Genomic DNA, 18,433 nt, shown 5'->3' on the forward strand with positions numbered 1-18,433 from the left:
CATACATGATGTCCTAAGTTCAGTATCTAGTCTTGGACACAAAACACTGTGCCTTAGAATTTATGGAATAGTTTGAGCAAAGAGGCCCTTGGGCACTGCTCATGTTCATTGCAGGAATAGAAGATCCCTCTCTATACACTGAATGCCAGCACACTTTCATTGTGGGCTTAGTCACTCAGAACTTTCTCTGCAGCTACTGTTCTTATTAATTTCTTTTGAAAGGTTAACCCAGCATTAGGGAGGCAGAGGCAGGAGCAGGAGGATCACTGTGAGTTCCAGGCCAGCCTGGTCTATGAAGCAAGTTCCAGGACAGCCAGGGTACTTACACAGATAAACCCTGTCTTGAAAAACAAAACAAAACAAAACCAAGAACAAACAAACAAACAAACAAACAAAAAAAAAGGGAAGGTTAAACAAAACCCAACCAACAAAGCAGATTGCATTTTAAATGCAAATATGGTAACAAAGAATCACACAATCTATAGTTTTAAGTTGTTTATTTCAATAGAAATATTTCAGAAAACTGTTCTTAAATTCATCTTAAGTTAGCTTATGCAAACACACTGAAGATCACACGCTCACTTCTGCATATTAAAAAGAAACAAAGCCAGAGAGGAACCAAGATGCACATCACTCAGAGAGGTCACAGTGCAAGTGAGCCCTTCATCATTAAGTACCTCAAGTTAACTGGGACAGAGAAGGAAAACAGTTTGTGAGTTTTTATTTCTTTTTTATTATTAGCTTTGGGAATTTATCCCTAGAGATGTTTGAGTGCCTCCTTCCAGGCCCTTCAGTGGGCTATCAAAGAATGAACACCAACAATCAAGCTGTAGAAACTCAAGTTTGGAGTCCTACCACCTATCTTAGTAACATCCACCAACTCAATACTTCTTGAAACCATACTGTTGAGTTCTATCAGGTGACATCTTCAGGAATATAGCATTTGTTACTCGATATATAAATTTGAAATTGCCTGCTGACTTTCCTTTCCCCAAGCACTCCATGAGTTCCTTTAACTATTTTGCAGACCAATTGGCTGAAATCAGATTTTAAATTTTGCTAATAACCCTCAAGGACCTGTTAACCTTTTCACTGGATCTAAAGACCATGTGCTTCTATGTGTCTATTCTCTAAGCACCCTGAAAACAGCATTTCTACTCAGACAGATAAAAGTATCTCCTGGCCTTCCAATGTCCTATGCAAAATGTTTCTAAACTTTGCTTTGGCTGAGAAACCTAGTCTAGTCTCTTGCCCCTGATTTATTAATAGTGCTGTCTTTCTTGTATATTTTCAAGTAAGCAATAACCAGCAGGGTAAGGGACTGCTTGTTCATTCTTTCTTAAATAGGAAACTGAAATAAATTTCATTTCTGGCTGCAGGGATTTTTGATTGCCACCACAGTATTTTAGTAGTTTTAGTAAAACTGAAAAACTCCTTCTGTATGTATCCTATTCCTTTAGGGATTTTGCCCACAGGCCTTGTCACATACCCTAAGGTCAAAACAACACAGAATACAATTAGATTCAGTTAGATGGAGGTTCCTGACAGCCAGCATGGACAGTCCTCATCCAAAGGCTGATTTGAGTGCATTTGTTTAACCTACCCAGACAAGAGCGCCACAGGGAGGGAGGGAGGCTCATCTGAAAAAGAATTAAGAATGGAGAACTAAAACTATCCAGATGTCTACACAGTCATCTTCAGGCCAGAGGGCTAAGAGGGCACATGGTTAAAGCCATTCTCAATGCCCTAAAACTAGTTTCAAATTGATAAGGCACCACCGACTCAATGGCTAGAGATAGGCTAAATGCAATTGCCTTCAGTGAGCTGAAAAGCGGGAGTGTATGCATCTCTTCAGAGGAATTCTCAAGTTGAAAAGTCATTTTAGACACAAGCCATTTTTAGGGAAGCAAGCCCAAAAGGTACTTAAGTCATTTTGAAAAGGTTCACATGTAATTTATCATTAATACTATTTAATAGCAATTTTGTGTCTCAGAGGCTTAGAAAAAAGCGATACCTTCCTGGCCATAAACCAGGATGGTAGTAAGAAATAATATAAAAGAGAAAATGAACACAAGCCCTAAAAGGAGGCTAAAGTCAGGTACACCCCACCACTTGCTCGGCCAGGGCTCTGGCAGCAGCCGTACTGCTGTGGCGTGGTCCCAGTACAATGAAGTTCAGCTTCGTTTTCAAAAGGATGTAATTCTTTTAAAAGTCTTGAGGGCAGAGGATTTCTTTTTATTAAAGCTTATCTTCCATTAAGCAACACTGGTACCTCTTGTTTGCAGAAGGTAACAGAAAGGAATGTGCCTCAATAAACAGGAAGGAGAAAGAAATGTGCCTCAATAAACAGGAAGGAAACCAACAGAAGGTATGTTCTTGTAAAAAGCCAATGAATTAAGTCTGTTAGTACTGATTTCCAATGATATAATGCCCCACAGTTTTAAATATATGTAACTTACAGATTTAACCTCAGGAAAGGATCTTACGCGGAAGTCATTTGGACAGTTAAATGTTAACAATCTCCAGGGACTGATGAAGCCACACTGCTCACAGGGAACCATTTCAGCTACCCAGGGGTCTAAGCGCGGCTCCATTCCTGTTGGAGAAAAATGCTGCTTGCTGGGCTTCTGTATAAACATCGAGGAGGAAAAAAAAAAAAAAAAAAACAAAAACAAAAACAAACAAAACAAAAAACCCAAAAACCACCACCACTAACAAAAAAACTGCAGTTCTGAGCCTCCTGATGAACTCAACATGGAGATCCAGTAGCAACAGACCACTCAGAAGATGGCACAATAGTGGATGATACAGTTTACACAGGAAAAATAATTGCCACTCAAACATATATAAGGAAAGAGAGAAAAATACTTCAAAATTGGATCCTTTTTTGAATTGTTCACACAAATACACACTGAACAAAACCAAACATCAATTCTCTTTTGATCCTTACAAGTATAGACACTATAGCAAAAATATTCTGAAAAATAAGCACAGGGAGCGCAGAACAGTGCTTGGGCACTATGCAGGCATTTTCGTAGGTACAACTTAAAAACAGACTTAGGAAAAAAATAAGCCTTTATACTCATATAGGTTGTCAAATGAGGCTAGCACTACACACCTTGCACTGGGTCATAGAATATCCCATTCAGTCTGCTTATAAACTAGCTTAAGTATATGTTTTGAGTGAATTTCTAGAGAGTCCTCGTTGGCTATTAGACAAACAAATGAACTTTAAGGATCATGGACAATGAGCCTGTGAGTCACTTTACAACAGGGTTCACTCTCCAATAAAGCATTCAAATATTTACTACAGTTTGGCAATGTTTTCTTTGCTTCAACTCTAATCTGATACCATTCTGTGAATTATAGATTAAAAAAAAAAAAAACAAAACTCAACCTGTTCTATATAACTCATCTCTCACAGTTTCTAGAATCACCCTAAAAAGCAATGACTGATGTTTACAGCAAATTTTAAAGTAGAAAAATAGTTTTAGTTTTGGCCAGAGGCCATAGTGCTAATATGGACTGGCTACTCTGATCTAAACATGGTTCTCCCCCTCCCCTCACCCAGGTGAGGCTGGGCACATTGAACACGTATGTCTTCCATCTCAGTGCTATTTCTTTGGCAAAACAGTGAGGTCGGCCTCTGCTAGCTGCCCATCTCCACAGATGCGATTCACCTACAATGTAACGGCTTTAGCTTACTCATAAGGTTGCAATAAAAAAGCCACAGGATTCTCATTCACAGTATCTCAAAAACAGCAAGGATGCTATTGAAATCATTATTTCATAAGCAACGTAAACTAAGGGATTGCTAAAAATAATGCAAAACGAAAGTAAGATGTACAAAGTCTATACTGTAATACTGCTGGCTACTTAGTAATGTCTGTCTATGCATACCCAATGTGGGTAAGCTTAGACCATTATTTGAAAAAATCATTCTATACAGGCAACATTTGCCTTTCCTTGCTTGTCAATGAAACCCCAACTAATCTATTTCTGTCACATGACAAACATATTTGAATTACTGAAATTAGAAACACTCAGAAAAGGCTCTTTGCTTTCTTTTGGACTGATTTCTTTTTCAGCTAATTTCTGATAAAAAGGACACAATTCTTGAAGGATACAAATATGAGAAATTTTATGTGAGACCTAAAGAAAGAGCAGTTTGCTTGGAGGTGTTAAGTCAAGGCCTCTGCACAGAGCCACTACGAAGAGTTGTAGCCCACAGTAGTCTATTCAAGCACTATTCTTGGTTAAAATTCTAGGCTATCTCAAGTCCAACGTTCATTTTAAAAATTAAATGTGTTATTGCCTAGAAGGGCACTCTCAAAACTGTTTGGCCAGTTACTAACAAAACATAATTTTCAGATTGGGGACCGACAGTAAAGAAGCTTTCTAAAAAAACGTTCTGGTACATTTGGGAAAATCATACAGAGAAAAAGTTTTATATTTTTAACTCCTAGAACTGAAAACTTTGCCTTTATTCTTCTTAAAATCGTTTTGTCTTACAATAAAATACATACATATATGTGAAGAATCTTTTAAACAAGTATGCTTTTGAACTTCATACTGAACAGAAACAAATGCAATAAAAAATAAGTCTGGCATAACGCACATTAAACACTGCAAAGGGCAAAGACCGGGAAATACCACCAGGGCCTTCACCATGACGCTGAACCCCTGTGGCTGGAGAATCCACTTGACTGTAGATTTGAGAAAACTACAGAAACCTCAGTTTGGGATCATCATTCTCCTACGCAGATTTGTGAATTCATATAGGAAGTTAAGCCCAGTTAGAAACAACCACATGTTCTGGAGCCTGCTGCAAGGTGAACACTCAGCCTTTGTACCTCCTTCAGGAAGTCCCCGTTCTCCTTCCAGCACTGAATTCCAGAGTGCAGTGTTTAAATACATTTCTCATTCAAGTACACCTTATTCCAAATACACCTCCATAACTAGCACTGTCATCATTCAACTCCCATATCTTGCTGTGGGTAAATGCCAGGAAGCCAGTACCAGAGGCTGAGCAGACCCTGCAGGTGGGCTGTTGGCCTATTCCTCACCGGGTACTTCTTACTGCACCTAAAACAGCTCTTGATGGAATCCATAAGAAAGGGTTTTCCTTTTTAAAGTGTATCTAAAAAAAAGATGGTTTCCCCTCCAAAATTAGTACAAAGTTAAAAGAAACACAAATTAGCTACAATTTATTCCAAGCACAGCACCGCCAGAAGATTCACACACACTATTTGGTGTTGGTTTCCCTCTCACTCTGTTAAGGCAGTGGTTTCCACAGGTCAGTTCGGAGATAAGAAGCGTAGTTCATGGCAGTTTGTTTTGCAACTCCAATTTGTTCTCTGGGAATATCTCACTTCATTCCCTGAAATTAGTGCTTTTGGTTCTGAGCTCCGGAGGCTGGGCTGGAGCCTAGGGGCTCTTCCTGGCACAGGATGGTGCGGCTCGCGCTCTCCGCAGGTCCTTTGCTCCTCGCAGGAACAATGGTACACTTCCTTTTTCTCAGGCTTTTACTCAAAAGTCATCAAGTTTGTAGGAACCTTAAAAACACAAACAGGCCCACACCGCCTGTAACCACTCCAAACAGATTGCTTAGAAGTTGTTTTACTAGTCACTGAACACATCTGTCACAACATCCTAAAGTGATTCTTGCCCCCCTCCCTCCAAATTCACTCTGGGATGAGAGTTCTGTAACTCAAACTTTAACATATGAATAGTATTACTATACACAAAATGTAGGGTTTCTTGTTAAGTAAGCTGTTTTCAACAATTTATATAATATTTTTTTTTGTTTTGTTTTGTTTTGTTTTTCGAGATAGGGTTTCTTCTGTAGCTTTGGGGCCTGTCTTGGAAGTAGCTCTTGTATACTAGGCTGGTTTTGAACTCACTGAGATCTGCCTGCCTCTAAGTCCTGGGATTAAGGTGCCGCCACCACCCAGCTCCAATTTATATAGGATTTAATAAACTAAATTTAGCATGTATTTTGTCTTGTTATTTGGCCAAATCCAAACCATTCTGACCTACTTATCTTTCTTGAGACAATGTCTCAACTTTGTAGCCCAGGCCAGCCATGAACTTGTTAGTGCTAGGATTGCAAGCATGAGCCACCACACAGTTTAAATATTTTTAAAAGGGAATTTGACAGCAGATGCTTCAGGGATTTATAACAATGAGTCTTGCATGCTGGATCCCTTTAGAAAATCCCGAGTTAATAAACTCTTAAAAGTAGGCATGGCTGGACAGGAGGAAGGACACAGGTGTTTTCTTGCCTTACAGGGGTCTAATGGCTGTTTTGCATTTGAGTCAGGGTCTTTGAATAATTTTTCAGAATTCACAGGTTCTCTTATAAATTTGCTAACACTCTGACAGTTTAAAAAACAAACAGAAACAAAACCATATTTGCACATCTGTGTGATATTAGGAAGGCTTACTAATACAGTAAGGAATGTGAGCCTTTTTCATGCTGGTATGCATATACTCCCAGATTCATCTCAGAACCTGAGGGTGTTTTTGTTTGTCTGCTTTTGTTTCAAGGCAGGTTTTCTGTGTGTAGCCCTGGCTGCGGGAACTTGTAGAATCGTCTGGCCTTGAACTCAGGGATCTGCCTGTCTCTGCCTCCCAAGTGCTGGGATTAAAGGTGTGCAGCACTACCTGCAGGCTGAACTCTGAGATTCTTTATAAATAAATCACCTCTAACTACATTTAAAGAAAATGTATAGCATGGAAGAGAATTCTAAAAGCCTTATTTATTTGTCTTAGACAAAATAAAGTCAGTTTCTTTCATTCTGCCCCAGATACTGACTTAATAAAGGCAAAACAAAATAAAACCAAACCCCAAAAAACCAAACCAAACCAAAACACACCCCCCCAAATAAAACCCCAAAAAACAAACCCCAAAAACCTAAAAATCAAAAACCTTTGTAATTTTAAGTCCTTCAAGGAGTTGCTAAAGGCTATACCAAATCTCTCCTCACCCCCACAGATCAATGAAATAAGTGAAACAGAAAAAAGCTCACCCCAACAACACTTACAAAGGAAAAGCAAATGGCACTTGGGTTCAAGGCCCAACATTTGGGATAGTTGACTGTGTAAAATCATGAGTGTCTTTGAGCTTGCTTCCTTACTTATGAAGAGTTCTGATAATCTGATATAACAGGGTGAAAATGAACGATTTAAGCCCTCTAATTTACGGCATAATGTTGTCTGCTGACAGGCATGGATGGTACAAAAGCATATGTGAAGCCTAAATTTGTGATTTCTAGTATATGTAACTGGAAAAGCTTCAAGCAATTTCCATAACTGTGGTTGTATTTTCTGTCTGCTAATGTGTGGTTCAGGGCATCTTTGCAAGAGGGCCTGGGGAAAACAGCACAGCAGATAGCTGTCCTGTACAGAGACACGCTGTCCTACTAGAACACCATGGTTTCACTGCAACCCCAGGACCTCACTTCAAGTTGTTATCAGAAATAACTCAGAGCTCTGTTCAAGTACTACCTAGATTTTCACCTTCTGAGCTGTCGTTTTCTCAAACACTGGCCATGTCTCTGTATGTTCTAAAAACTTCTAGTTTTATCTGCACACTTGCTGTTCCCTGAATTGGCTCCCCACTCCCTGTCTTCACAGCCTGCTCCTTCCTGTCACTCATGACAGCATCACTGTATCTGGGGCAAGCTCAGCTGCACATGCTGGCCTTACCTCCAAGTCTCTTTCCTCTTTCCTCTGTTTGGCATAGTTTACTTACTATTTTTCTAAAATGTGGACTACATGCCTCACTGACTACTATAAACAACAAAACAGAAATACTAAGAAAATTATCCAGCTGAGTGTGGTAGTAGATACATAAAATCCCAGGCAGGAGGATTATAAGTTTGAGGCCAGCCTGGGCTAACTAGTGAGTTCTAGGCCAGCCTGGGCCATTGTTATGAATGTCTATCTCTAAAATACATAAATAAGAATATAAAAGTTACAGGTTTGGAGGAAGAGGGGAGGAGAATCGCTCACCTGTTGCCTGTTACTCTGGCAGGCCGCACTCAAATGTTTAAACCACAGCATTGCATTCATCCTGCTGCCAGCTTGAAACTTGTATGAATTTCCTAAAATTAGCAAAAGCAAGTAGAAAGCAATAAATTTAAAGATAATACTACCCAACATTCCTGACAGATACATAAGACTGAATGAAATAGACTACAGTGCTCAATTTCAGAAATCTATTCCTTTATAGCCATATTTCCCAATATAGAACTCTTTATGCCACATTGCCACAGGGCATCACATTTAGAGCCACCTTCCTACTGCATATACATTAAAGGTGATTATGGTTTATTAAAGTAATGTTGTGGCTTCTCTAGATGTCTGCAAAAATACTGTCATCCCTACCCCTTGCTGTATACTGAATCTATGAAGTACTGTCTATAATGTGTATATTGAGACGTTGTCCAAACTTATAGATTACAGACTCTATGATTTGGATGACTTGGGCTTTTACTTTAAGCTTAAAACACAATATGGAATAAAAGTACTCCCAACAGATACAATTCCTCAAACACCTTCCTGTTAGTAATACAGCAGAAACAAGATCAGGGGCTCAGGAGTTAGTGTCCACAGTACCTTGGACCCCCATTTGTCTAGCAACTCACCTTTCTCGGAGTCAGTCAGAAGAAAGAGGTCCGGATGCTCTGGATCATCAGCCATCATCACCATCCATCCCACCACAGACACATTTTTATTTGATGTTGACTTGAACTGAGATGAAGGATAATCAGAAAAAACAAGCAGTGACAACCGGTGACTTTTTATGGCCAGTTCTCAGTGAAAGTTAAATGTCAGGGAGCTTATCTGCAGTGTGTCCTTAGGAGAGGTAAGATGTGTGACCTAATGTGGACCCAGGTCATCGTGGCATGCCCTCTTTACACAGTCTCCCATTCTCCAGTTATCTTGTGTGGACACTTCATCACGACAACTGCCCATTTCTGAAAAGCATACTTGTCAATCTGCTGTTTCTCCTAGTCACACGGTTCCCACCAAGAGCAGTGGTTCTCAACCTTGGTAGCTCTGTGACCCTTTAATACATGTGGTGACCCCAACCATAAACTTGCTTCTGTTGCTACTTTGTAACTAATTTTGCTACTGTTATGAATCACAATGCAAACACTGGTATAGGTGACCCTCCCAAAGGGCTCGGGACCCACAGGCTGACTTGGACACGACTGCATCCTAAATACTTGTGCTTCCTCAGCCTGATGATCTCATATGCTAGAGAGGCTGTCTTTTCAAAAACAAGAAAGGTTTTTTTTTTTTTTTTTTTAAAAAAAAAAAAAAAAAAAAGGGAAGTGTTCTCTGCATGTTGGCTACTTTCATAGTTAACTACTCTTTCCTGTTGGGAAAGGGGTGCTATAAAGAGCAGAAAATAAGGTTAATCTCAGTAACAGAAATAATGTTTAAAAAATACTGGCAACTCAAACCTAGCAGTGTGTAAAAAAAAGCTGCCATAAGTCAAACTGAACGATACTTCTACCATGTAATTGCTAGTGGAATGTAGCTTGGTTAAATGCAGAACTATTAAATAAGGATAAGGAACAGATCCACAGAGACATTTTGTAGAAGAAAAAGCATGCAAAGGGTGAAACTCATTAAGTAACTGACAGTATAAAAAAATAAAGCTATGCTTTATTCACATGTGCAGCCAAGACCAAAGGGAGCCTCATTATTCTTGGTGACTGGGAAACTTAATTTGCCTTTTCTGGCAAAAGTTTAGTATTTACACTCCTCAAGATATAACCCAGAGAATATGTGCACAAAAATATCCAAAAGAGAAGTATTACAAATAGGGAAGAGATAAACCTATCAAATATTCACCAATAGAATGATGAATAAATTATGATAAACTCATAAAACAGAAGACGATTCGGCTATGAAAAGGAATAAATGACAACTACAGGTATCAACAATGACTTTAACAGTATAAAGCAAAGGGACATGCAGCTGGATGTGGTGGCATATACCTTTAGTCCCAGCAGAGGCAGAGGAGGAAGACCTGTGTGAGTTCAAGGCCAGGTTTACATAGTGAGTTCAGGCCAGACAGGCTACACAGTGAGACTCTGTCTTAAAATAAAAAAAAAATAAAAAAAAAAAATAAAAAGGACAAGGATGTATATGCATCTCCCTCAAGTACAGTTAAAAAGTCTTAGATAAGGAAACATACATTGCAAAACTCTGAAGGAAAACAAGGCCATGGCTAAAATGAAACATAAGATGGTGCCTCACTGAGAACGGCTCCCTCAGAGCACTGACAGGTCTGGTAATGTGCTATTTCTTATGCTGGGGGAGGGCTTAAAAATGTTTGTTTACTACATATCTTTCACAGTTAAAAGTAATGGGAAAGGAATGAATATAGTATGACAATAGTGTAAGAGGTACAAAAACAAAAAGGAAACCAGGAAGTTGAAGAGACTGACATGAATATATCATAGGATGGTACACCTGTCAGCTCATAACTTACTTCAAAACAAACAGCACTACTGTGGAACAATCCTCCTGTACGCTGCGAATATGTATTCCTCTCACTGGTTAATAATACAGCTGAACTGGCCTACAGCCAGGCAGAATAAGATAAGGCTAGGTGGGAAAGCCAAATGGAGACACAGAGAAGGGCGGAATCAGCTGCCAGAGGAACAAGATGTGCTAGAGAACAGGTAAAGCCATGTGACAAAATATAGAACAATAGAAATGGATTAATGTGAGTTCCAAGAGCTAGTTAGTAATAAGCCGGGCTACAGGCCAAATATTTTGTAATTAATATAAGCTTTTGTGTGATTACTTAGGACTGGGCTGGTCAGGGCAAAATAAAACTGCACCTCTGTTTACACAGCACAATTTTCTAACATGCTCTTGCTAACTTTTGCTGCATTAGCAATGATACAAGCTCCATAGTAAAGAGGGATGAGATACAAATACAGAGTGATATCCCACAAGTCTGCAGACAGTCATGTTGGGGAGTAACGCCCCTTCCCCGACTTCTTCCTACCCTTGGAATCAGAGCTTTTCTGTATTGTTATGACCAGTTTCATGCTAACTTGGTATATTTATACTATTTATACTGTGATTATGGTTTTAAATGATCAATAACTATTTCCTTACTGATAATTATTTTGTGTATTTTAAGAGTTCTGTTATTATAACCATTACAGGAATATTCTTCTATGGTATCTTTGTGCACTTGTTCAAAATTAGCTGGAGAAATGCTTCTTAGATGAGGAATTGCTGTGTATTAAAGGAAATGCCTGCCCCTCCCCATGCATGTACACACACATGAACTCACACGCAAACCTACTCATGGGCGCACATACACTTCAAGCTTCTGATCACATGTAGCCTTACATCGCAGCTAATGCAACAACATCCATCTTTACATTTCTGTCTAATGAGTGGTCATTTAATCAAGTTGGTTAGTTAGTGCTTTTAGCTTCCATTCATTTCCCTCTTCTACTTTTCTATTTTACTCTTTATAAATACCATAACTTTTTTCTCCCCAAAGTGCAGGTTTTTTTTTTTTTTAAATTTAACTAATCAAACACATTTGTTGAATCATTACCATGCAGTGATAGATTTAAATGTAGCTGTAGTTTTTTTTTTTTTCTTTTTTTCCCTTTGGCAATGAGTATACTTCAACTAAAGCTTTTCATATAATCAGTATGCTTTCATTTTTAAACATTCAAAAACAGAGACATAACAAAACAGCATTCTCTTTGTCCCCAGGTTTATTCTTTATAGGCCAAGAAACAGTAACTCCAATTTGGTTATGTACATGACATATGGTTGCCAAGTACTCCTCTCTCTCTTCTCTTCTCCCTCATTTTTTGAGATTAGGTCTCACATTATAGCCCAAACTGGCCTTGAACTCACTGTAATCTTGCCTCATCCCTCCCAGCACTTCTGGGGACAAGATCCCAATCTCAAGTGGTCAGTTTTGAACACATGCGAACATGGGCAGCACTAATTGGATTCAGTATGTTGAATATCTTTGGGAGAGAGAGAGAGAGAGAGAGAGAGAGAGAGAGAGAGAGAGAGAGAGAGAGAGAGAGAGAGAGAGAGAGAGAATAAGTAAACGCAATGAATTCCAGAGACACAAGAGGAGTTGAAGGCAGGAATGGTTTATACACAGTATATTTCATGTATTAAATTCTCTAATAAAAAATTAAAAACAACATGAACCAAAACTGCCAGGTAATAAATGGGCTAGTGAAAGGAAGAGACAGTTATCAAAACATAAAATACACATGACCAGTAAATATTCTAAAATGTGTTCAACATCTTTAGTCACTAGGGTAATGCAGATTAAAACTACACTGAAATTGCACCTCAGCCTAGTCTAGATCATGGTAACAAATGTCGGTGAAAATGTGGGAAGGAGGAAGCCTTATTTATTGTGGATGGGAGGGCAGCTACAATGGAAATAAGACCAGAGGTTTTATGATCCATAAAATGCAGATTTTATATTGTATCATTTCTGGGCATACATCTACACACACTCTACCACACCGGATATTTGTACTTCCATCTTTATTGCTGCTCTATCTACAATAGTAAATATTTAAAACCATCCATCAACAGATGAATGGATAGTAAAAATGTGGCTACATACACAACAGAATTTTATTCAGTGACAATGAAAAACAAAATGAAAACTGTAGGAAATGGATGGAGCTGGAAAATACTAAAGGGGGTAATCCATACTCATGTGCAGATCCTAGCTTCAATGTTTATTATGTGTGTAGATGTGGGTCTGGGTGTCAGCCATGAAGACAGACAGGGAAGGAGAAGAGGAGAGAGTTGTTGGGGAGGGCAACAGACAGACATGTGACATAAAATAGGAAAAGTGGCTTCGGGGGAAAAAGAGGCCCTGGTTGGGGGCGGTGGGAAAAGATGGGAAAAGGAAACTCAACAAAACAAAAATCATGTTTGAAATATAATAAAACTAATACTTGGTATACTAGCTAATAAGTAAACATTCCATAATTAAAAAGACTGCATATAGAGAAAAGAACATCGAGAGGATTTTACAGAAACATGGAAGTAAGAAAGCAGACTGTTGCAATCACTGTGCCCACACATGCCTTGCCACTGTTGGAAAATTGCTGTATTAGGTCAGAGACTGCTGATCTTTTTGGGACACTAGAGTGGCCTTGAAATTATGGCGATCACAATTCCCCTGCCTCTGAGTGCTAGGATTAAAGGTATGTGCCACCATGCCCACATCTGGGATAGAATTTTAGGTATTGTTTTTATTTTCACATTTAAATACTAGGAACTGGGGCTACAAGGCAGGGGTTTTGAGACACGATCTGACCCAATGCAGGACAGGCAAACATCTGATGGCAAGACAGACATTTGTAATTTGCCATTTTCACATTTGCAATGGAAAAACTTGAAAATACAAAAGTGATTCCAAAGCATTCCTTGGAATGGTGAATTAAACACATTTCCAACTATAACATGCATACTACATAGGAATAAGGGTGAGAGGTGTTGGATGAGAAATGTGATCTTGTATCCTATTAGGTGTATTTTCTTTACAACCAGGAAGTAGTTGTGAGAAAAAGCTAACAATTTTGAGGAGGAATACTTACATGCTTTCTTTCTGTAGCCTTCAGAGATTTGGCAGCATAATAAAAAAGCTGTGTTCCACACAAGGCTGCCCAATATTTTGTCCAAGACGCTACCTGGAGAAGATAAACACAAGAATATGCCACTGAAAGGTTTCTGACCTGACCTCTTTAGTAACAATATTCTATTTTTCACTTATTGGAGACAGCATTTCTAAAATCTGCATCTCAGACATCACTTTAAGTGAACACACTTTAGTAGTCATTCAAGTAATTCGAGGTCTCATCAAGAATCCTCTAACTTTTTGGGTGTGAGCATGAATTCAGATCCCCAGCACATGGATGTTCAAGTAGCATGCATCTGGGTGCGGAGACAGGCAGAGATGGCCATCCAGTTTAGCCAGTGAGCTCATGTTCAGTGAGAGGATCCTGTCTCAAAAAATAAGGTGGAGTGGTAGAACACACCCAATATTGGCCACATATGCGCAGAATTGTGTATGTGATATAAAACACAAACTCATGAATATGTACACACAGACAAATCATATCACCTTCCAGTATTAGGCTGCAGTGGCATCACCTTCTTGACCCCATATCATATCCTCTCCCCCATTCTTCCCATCTGGTCTACATCCTACAGTCAAACACTCTTTCTGGTCTCTAAACTGTGTCCCCACTTCTGTTGTATCTGACTATTTAGCATCATATGATAGCAGTAAGAGGACCGTGGGAGGGAACACAGTTATGCCAACTGGGATGATTGTGTTTACCAACCTCATAATATTTAAAAAAATTTTTTTTACTCAATCAAGTCACTGTTCTATTTTTCTATAGACAACTTTTCATACCCACTCTTCAAAGTTCTATCACACTCTCCTATGATGTCATTACATAATTCCTATACAAAATATATTGAGTCTGGTTTAAAAAAAAAAATAAAAGCTCATATTTCCAGCATACATTCTGGTGCTATCAAAAGACAAACTCAACTCCTTTTCCTTCCTTGTTTGAGAGGGTTTCTCTTTGTAGCCTCCACTGTCCTGGAACTCACTCTGTAGACCAGGCTGAGACTAAAGACATGAACCACCACGGCCCAGCTACAAACTGAACTATTTCTGCTCTGGATTTCTAGTTCCTGTCTTAATTTGTTTCCTCTCCCCACTGCATCTCAATTTCCTCCCTCTTCCATGATGAGCCTGAAGAGTTCACCTTTCTAATGCTTCTTGGGGGCAGTAGCGTATCTTCAGACGTAGGATAGAATAAAAATGAATCTTACTGTGGGCTTCTTGCCTTCTTTTAACAAAGTTTTTCTCCTGAGGACACCTTGAATAGTAACAGCTCCTGGGTACAAGTGCACCGCCAAATCTTCTGACTCCGCAGAACTGTAACGAGACAAAGCAGAAAGCAGCTAAGTGTGTGTCTGCAGCAGTCATTAAGAGGATCAGTAAATGAAATCCCATTATTCTTAAGTATAAAACTTTGATACTTTATTGAGAGCTGATAAGACATTGAGGACTTTGAAGTTTTACTGCTTTGAGATTTTTATGCTGTCATAAAGTTAATGAGGAAGTTATTAAAGTCAGCAGAAGTTTAAACACATTTTCTATCATATATTTCAACAAATACAATTTAGAAGAAAGGAATTCACTTGAACCAAGATTAAAAAATTTAAGGCTCTTTTGTTTTTTCTTCTTAACATGCCACAGTACATCACTGTGGTAACCCATCAGAACTCTGCTGGCGAGAGAGATATGATTTTGTTAGAAGTATTTAAGTATATAAAACAGAAAATGCAAATAAGCTCAAAACAAATGAAAAACCCCATAAAAAAACAACCCCAGAAAACTCATACTTAATTTTAAAGTATATAAATAAAAGTAACAGTGTCAATAACATGCTTTTAGAAACTGGCTTTCAGTAATAAGTTTTGGTGATGCTCAAAAGCTGCTCAGGGTTTGATTGTGGCTAACAGATCTCTAACAAAGAAGAACCCCTAAACTCAGGGATCCCTTTCCACATATTTTAGTAATCATTTTAACGTCTTTCCTCAGTTGATTTTAGAGTCTATATTTAAAACAATGATTTCAATGCCAGTCTCTCATGATGTGTTATGAGATGTAGAACTCTGAAAGAAGAATGCAAACATTTAGTTTCTTTATGATTATTTAGGTGTCTTCAAAGTGACAGCCTGGAAATTTCATGCTCCAGCTGTTTATAAGGAGGGGCACACAGGAAACACCATCAAGCTGACAGGGTTTGCTTCTCAAGAGCTGTATGAGTGAGTGGCTCCCCTCACACTGCATGTATTGTCTTTACGTGCTCCCACAGCTAATACAGTGAAGACAGGCCCAGCTAAACAGAGAACTAAAAAATTATTAAAATGAGATAGACTTATCTAAATTCAGGCTCTATGGTTTATCTGAAAAAAAAAAAACTTACTTAAAAAGGATAAATTGAATATAAACTTGCAAAAGAAAAGCTTTGATTGCAACTTAAGAGTAACAAATTGAGTTTTACATAATTCAGTCATAATCAGCAGCATTAGAAAGTATATAGTTAACAACTTTGTAGGATCTTTAAAATGTGACATAAAGATGCAAATTTTAATAATTAGCCCTGTGACTTAGAAAGAATAGTTCAAATTTAAACTATATGAAATCTTGGAAAGAAAGTTTTCATGGGCAATTTGTTTAGTTTTAAAACCAATTAGCGGAGAAAGAAGAGGAAAAAATGTCAGACAACACCCATATGAGCCAGCCACCAACACCAGAAGGGAGTTCTATGGCCCCTGATGCAGGGGAATTGTACCTGCTGGCCTTCGTGTGGCTTCGATAGCCATTTCGTGGCACTCTTGTCACCGGGCCGAGAGAATGGTATAATCTGTTCCTGTTGGATTCCATTATAAATTGTATATATTACACATATTTTTATTCATAGAATCATCAATACCTAGAATAGTAAACTAATTTGTAATCTGGCTTTCTCTATTAATCCTTAAAATGGGCAAGATATGATTCTTTTTTAAAACGTCCAACATAGTTAATTTTTTTCTATTGACTTTAGAAACACATCTGTAAAGTATATACTATACTATACAATTATACATGCACTCATTTTCATACATCTGTCAAAAGATTAAAGAATTATCGATAGCCAAATAATTTGGAAACTTGAAAAATGCTCCAAAGCCCCCTTGGCTCTTCTTGGGTTCAGGTTTAAATATGACATATGGATTTATATAAATAATTCATTTTATCATATGTCCCTATGAAGACACCTAAAAGCAATGAGGCTTATAAACTTATAAATGAATGAGGAAAACCTCTCATCATAACTCAAAGGAAACTAGTAGAGACAAACTGAGGAGTACATATAGGTGGATTTCTTTTTCTATATTAACTATCAAAGCCAATAAATGGTATGAATGGTATGAACCAGTATTCATCCCAAATCACATCATACCTGAGAGGAAATAAACCCAGAAACAATGGTATTTCTTTGTTTAGGGAAGCCTAAAGTATGTGGTACATGACCTTAATGTAGGAAACAAGAGGAGAAGATTGTGGTTAAAACTCAGACAACAGTTCAGAGGCTGAGGAAACAAACATCTCATGGCACATTTGCTACCTGCTTAGGGCTCCAAGCTTGCACTGGGCACTTGGCGTGTGTGACTCAGTACTATTTCATGTCTGAATTTTTCTGGGCTGCATTTATTTAGCTGTTTTCTAAATGTCTGAAGAGCCACTGCTTCAAACCTGGACAAGTACAGCTGTTTTAGCTGCAAGTGTATGTAAGACAAACTGTGCCATACAAGAAAAACACTATTTTGAGGTATGAAGGTTAACACATTTCAACCTGCCTTCATTAGGCAAGCTGTTGGGATGAGAAGAGATTAATGCAACATGACACTGGGTTATGCATTTACAGTTTAAACAACCTAATATACAACTGCTAACGATACTGTTAATTTAAAAATTATGCCTTAATAATGATTGGTGGTACACTTTTTCCAGGGGGAATGATTTTTTTTTTTTAAACTTTTTACAAATTCGTACAACAGGCCAAATGCAACTTTTGTGTTTTCTCCATGGCAGTTAAACTCAAAAGAATGGAAGTTGGGGCTGGGGAGATAGCTCAGCATTAAGAGCATTGACTGTTCTTGCAGAGGGCCTGTGTTCAATTCCCAGCACCCACATGTTGGCTTACAACCATCTGTAATTCCATTTCCAGAGGATCTGACATCCTCTTTTGATCTCTGTAAGTACCAGGCATGTGGGTGGTACAGATATACATGCAGGCAAAGATAATTATACACTATACATACAAAATAAAAATAAATCTTAAAAAAAAGGGAAAGAAAGTGAAACTTCAGAAAACAAAGTATGAGAAGAAATTGTTACAAATTCCCCAACAGAGAAAACAAAACTTGGGAAAATCCACTGTAGAAAAGATCAAAACATACACAGTGTGTAAGTGAGATCTTAATAGCTCATTAATGAGACATCTTTGAAAAGTAAGTTTTCAATAAGCAGTTTAAAATCAATGATTCAAATATAACTCCAAATCTTCCTGTTTAAAAGTGATCTCGAGTTTTCATAGAACACTAATATTAATCTAAACAATGACCTGAGACTCAGTGGAAGGCTCTGAGTTCAACCCTCAGCACTGAAAGCCAAGCACCAACTCCCCCACCTTCCCACTTCACTTGCTGCTTACAAGTTCGGATCTTGAGTGGACGTTTGGCAAATACCTATTTGAATAACTTTTCATTAGTCTCAGGGAGAGTTCTATTTGGTGATCAATATGGCATACTGTCT

The 18,433-nt window shown here is 38.3% G+C and overlaps 1 protein-coding gene across 6 annotated transcripts in view; it reads right to left on the minus strand.

Moving 5' to 3' along the window:
* Window positions 1-482: 482 nt before the first annotated feature.
* Ralgps2 (Ral GEF with PH domain and SH3 binding motif 2) overlaps window positions 483-18,433 on the minus strand; it is a 126,243-nt gene continuing 108,292 nt past the window's right edge. For 5 of the 6 annotated variants that reach the window (XM_051186026.1, XM_051186028.1, XM_051186023.1 and 2 more), the window contains 6 exons: window positions 16,425-16,502; window positions 14,893-14,998; window positions 13,641-13,733; window positions 8,652-8,757; window positions 8,017-8,108; window positions 483-5,555 (listed from right to left, as the gene is read on the minus strand). In XM_051186026.1, the coding sequence (XP_051041983.1) occupies window positions 5,526-5,555; window positions 8,017-8,108; window positions 8,652-8,757; window positions 13,641-13,733; window positions 14,893-14,998; window positions 16,425-16,502 (505 nt within the window). In that variant the 3' untranslated portion in view covers window positions 483-5,525. The remainder of the gene's footprint in view (window positions 5,556-8,016; window positions 8,109-8,651; window positions 8,758-13,640; window positions 13,734-14,892; window positions 14,999-16,424; window positions 16,503-18,433) is intronic. The other variant, XM_051186027.1, reaches the window with a different exon arrangement.

Source organism: Phodopus roborovskii, unplaced genomic scaffold, assembly GCF_943737965.1.
Source record: "Phodopus roborovskii unplaced genomic scaffold, PHOROB, whole genome shotgun sequence".
Taxonomy (NCBI): Eukaryota; Metazoa; Chordata; class Mammalia; order Rodentia; family Cricetidae; genus Phodopus; species Phodopus roborovskii.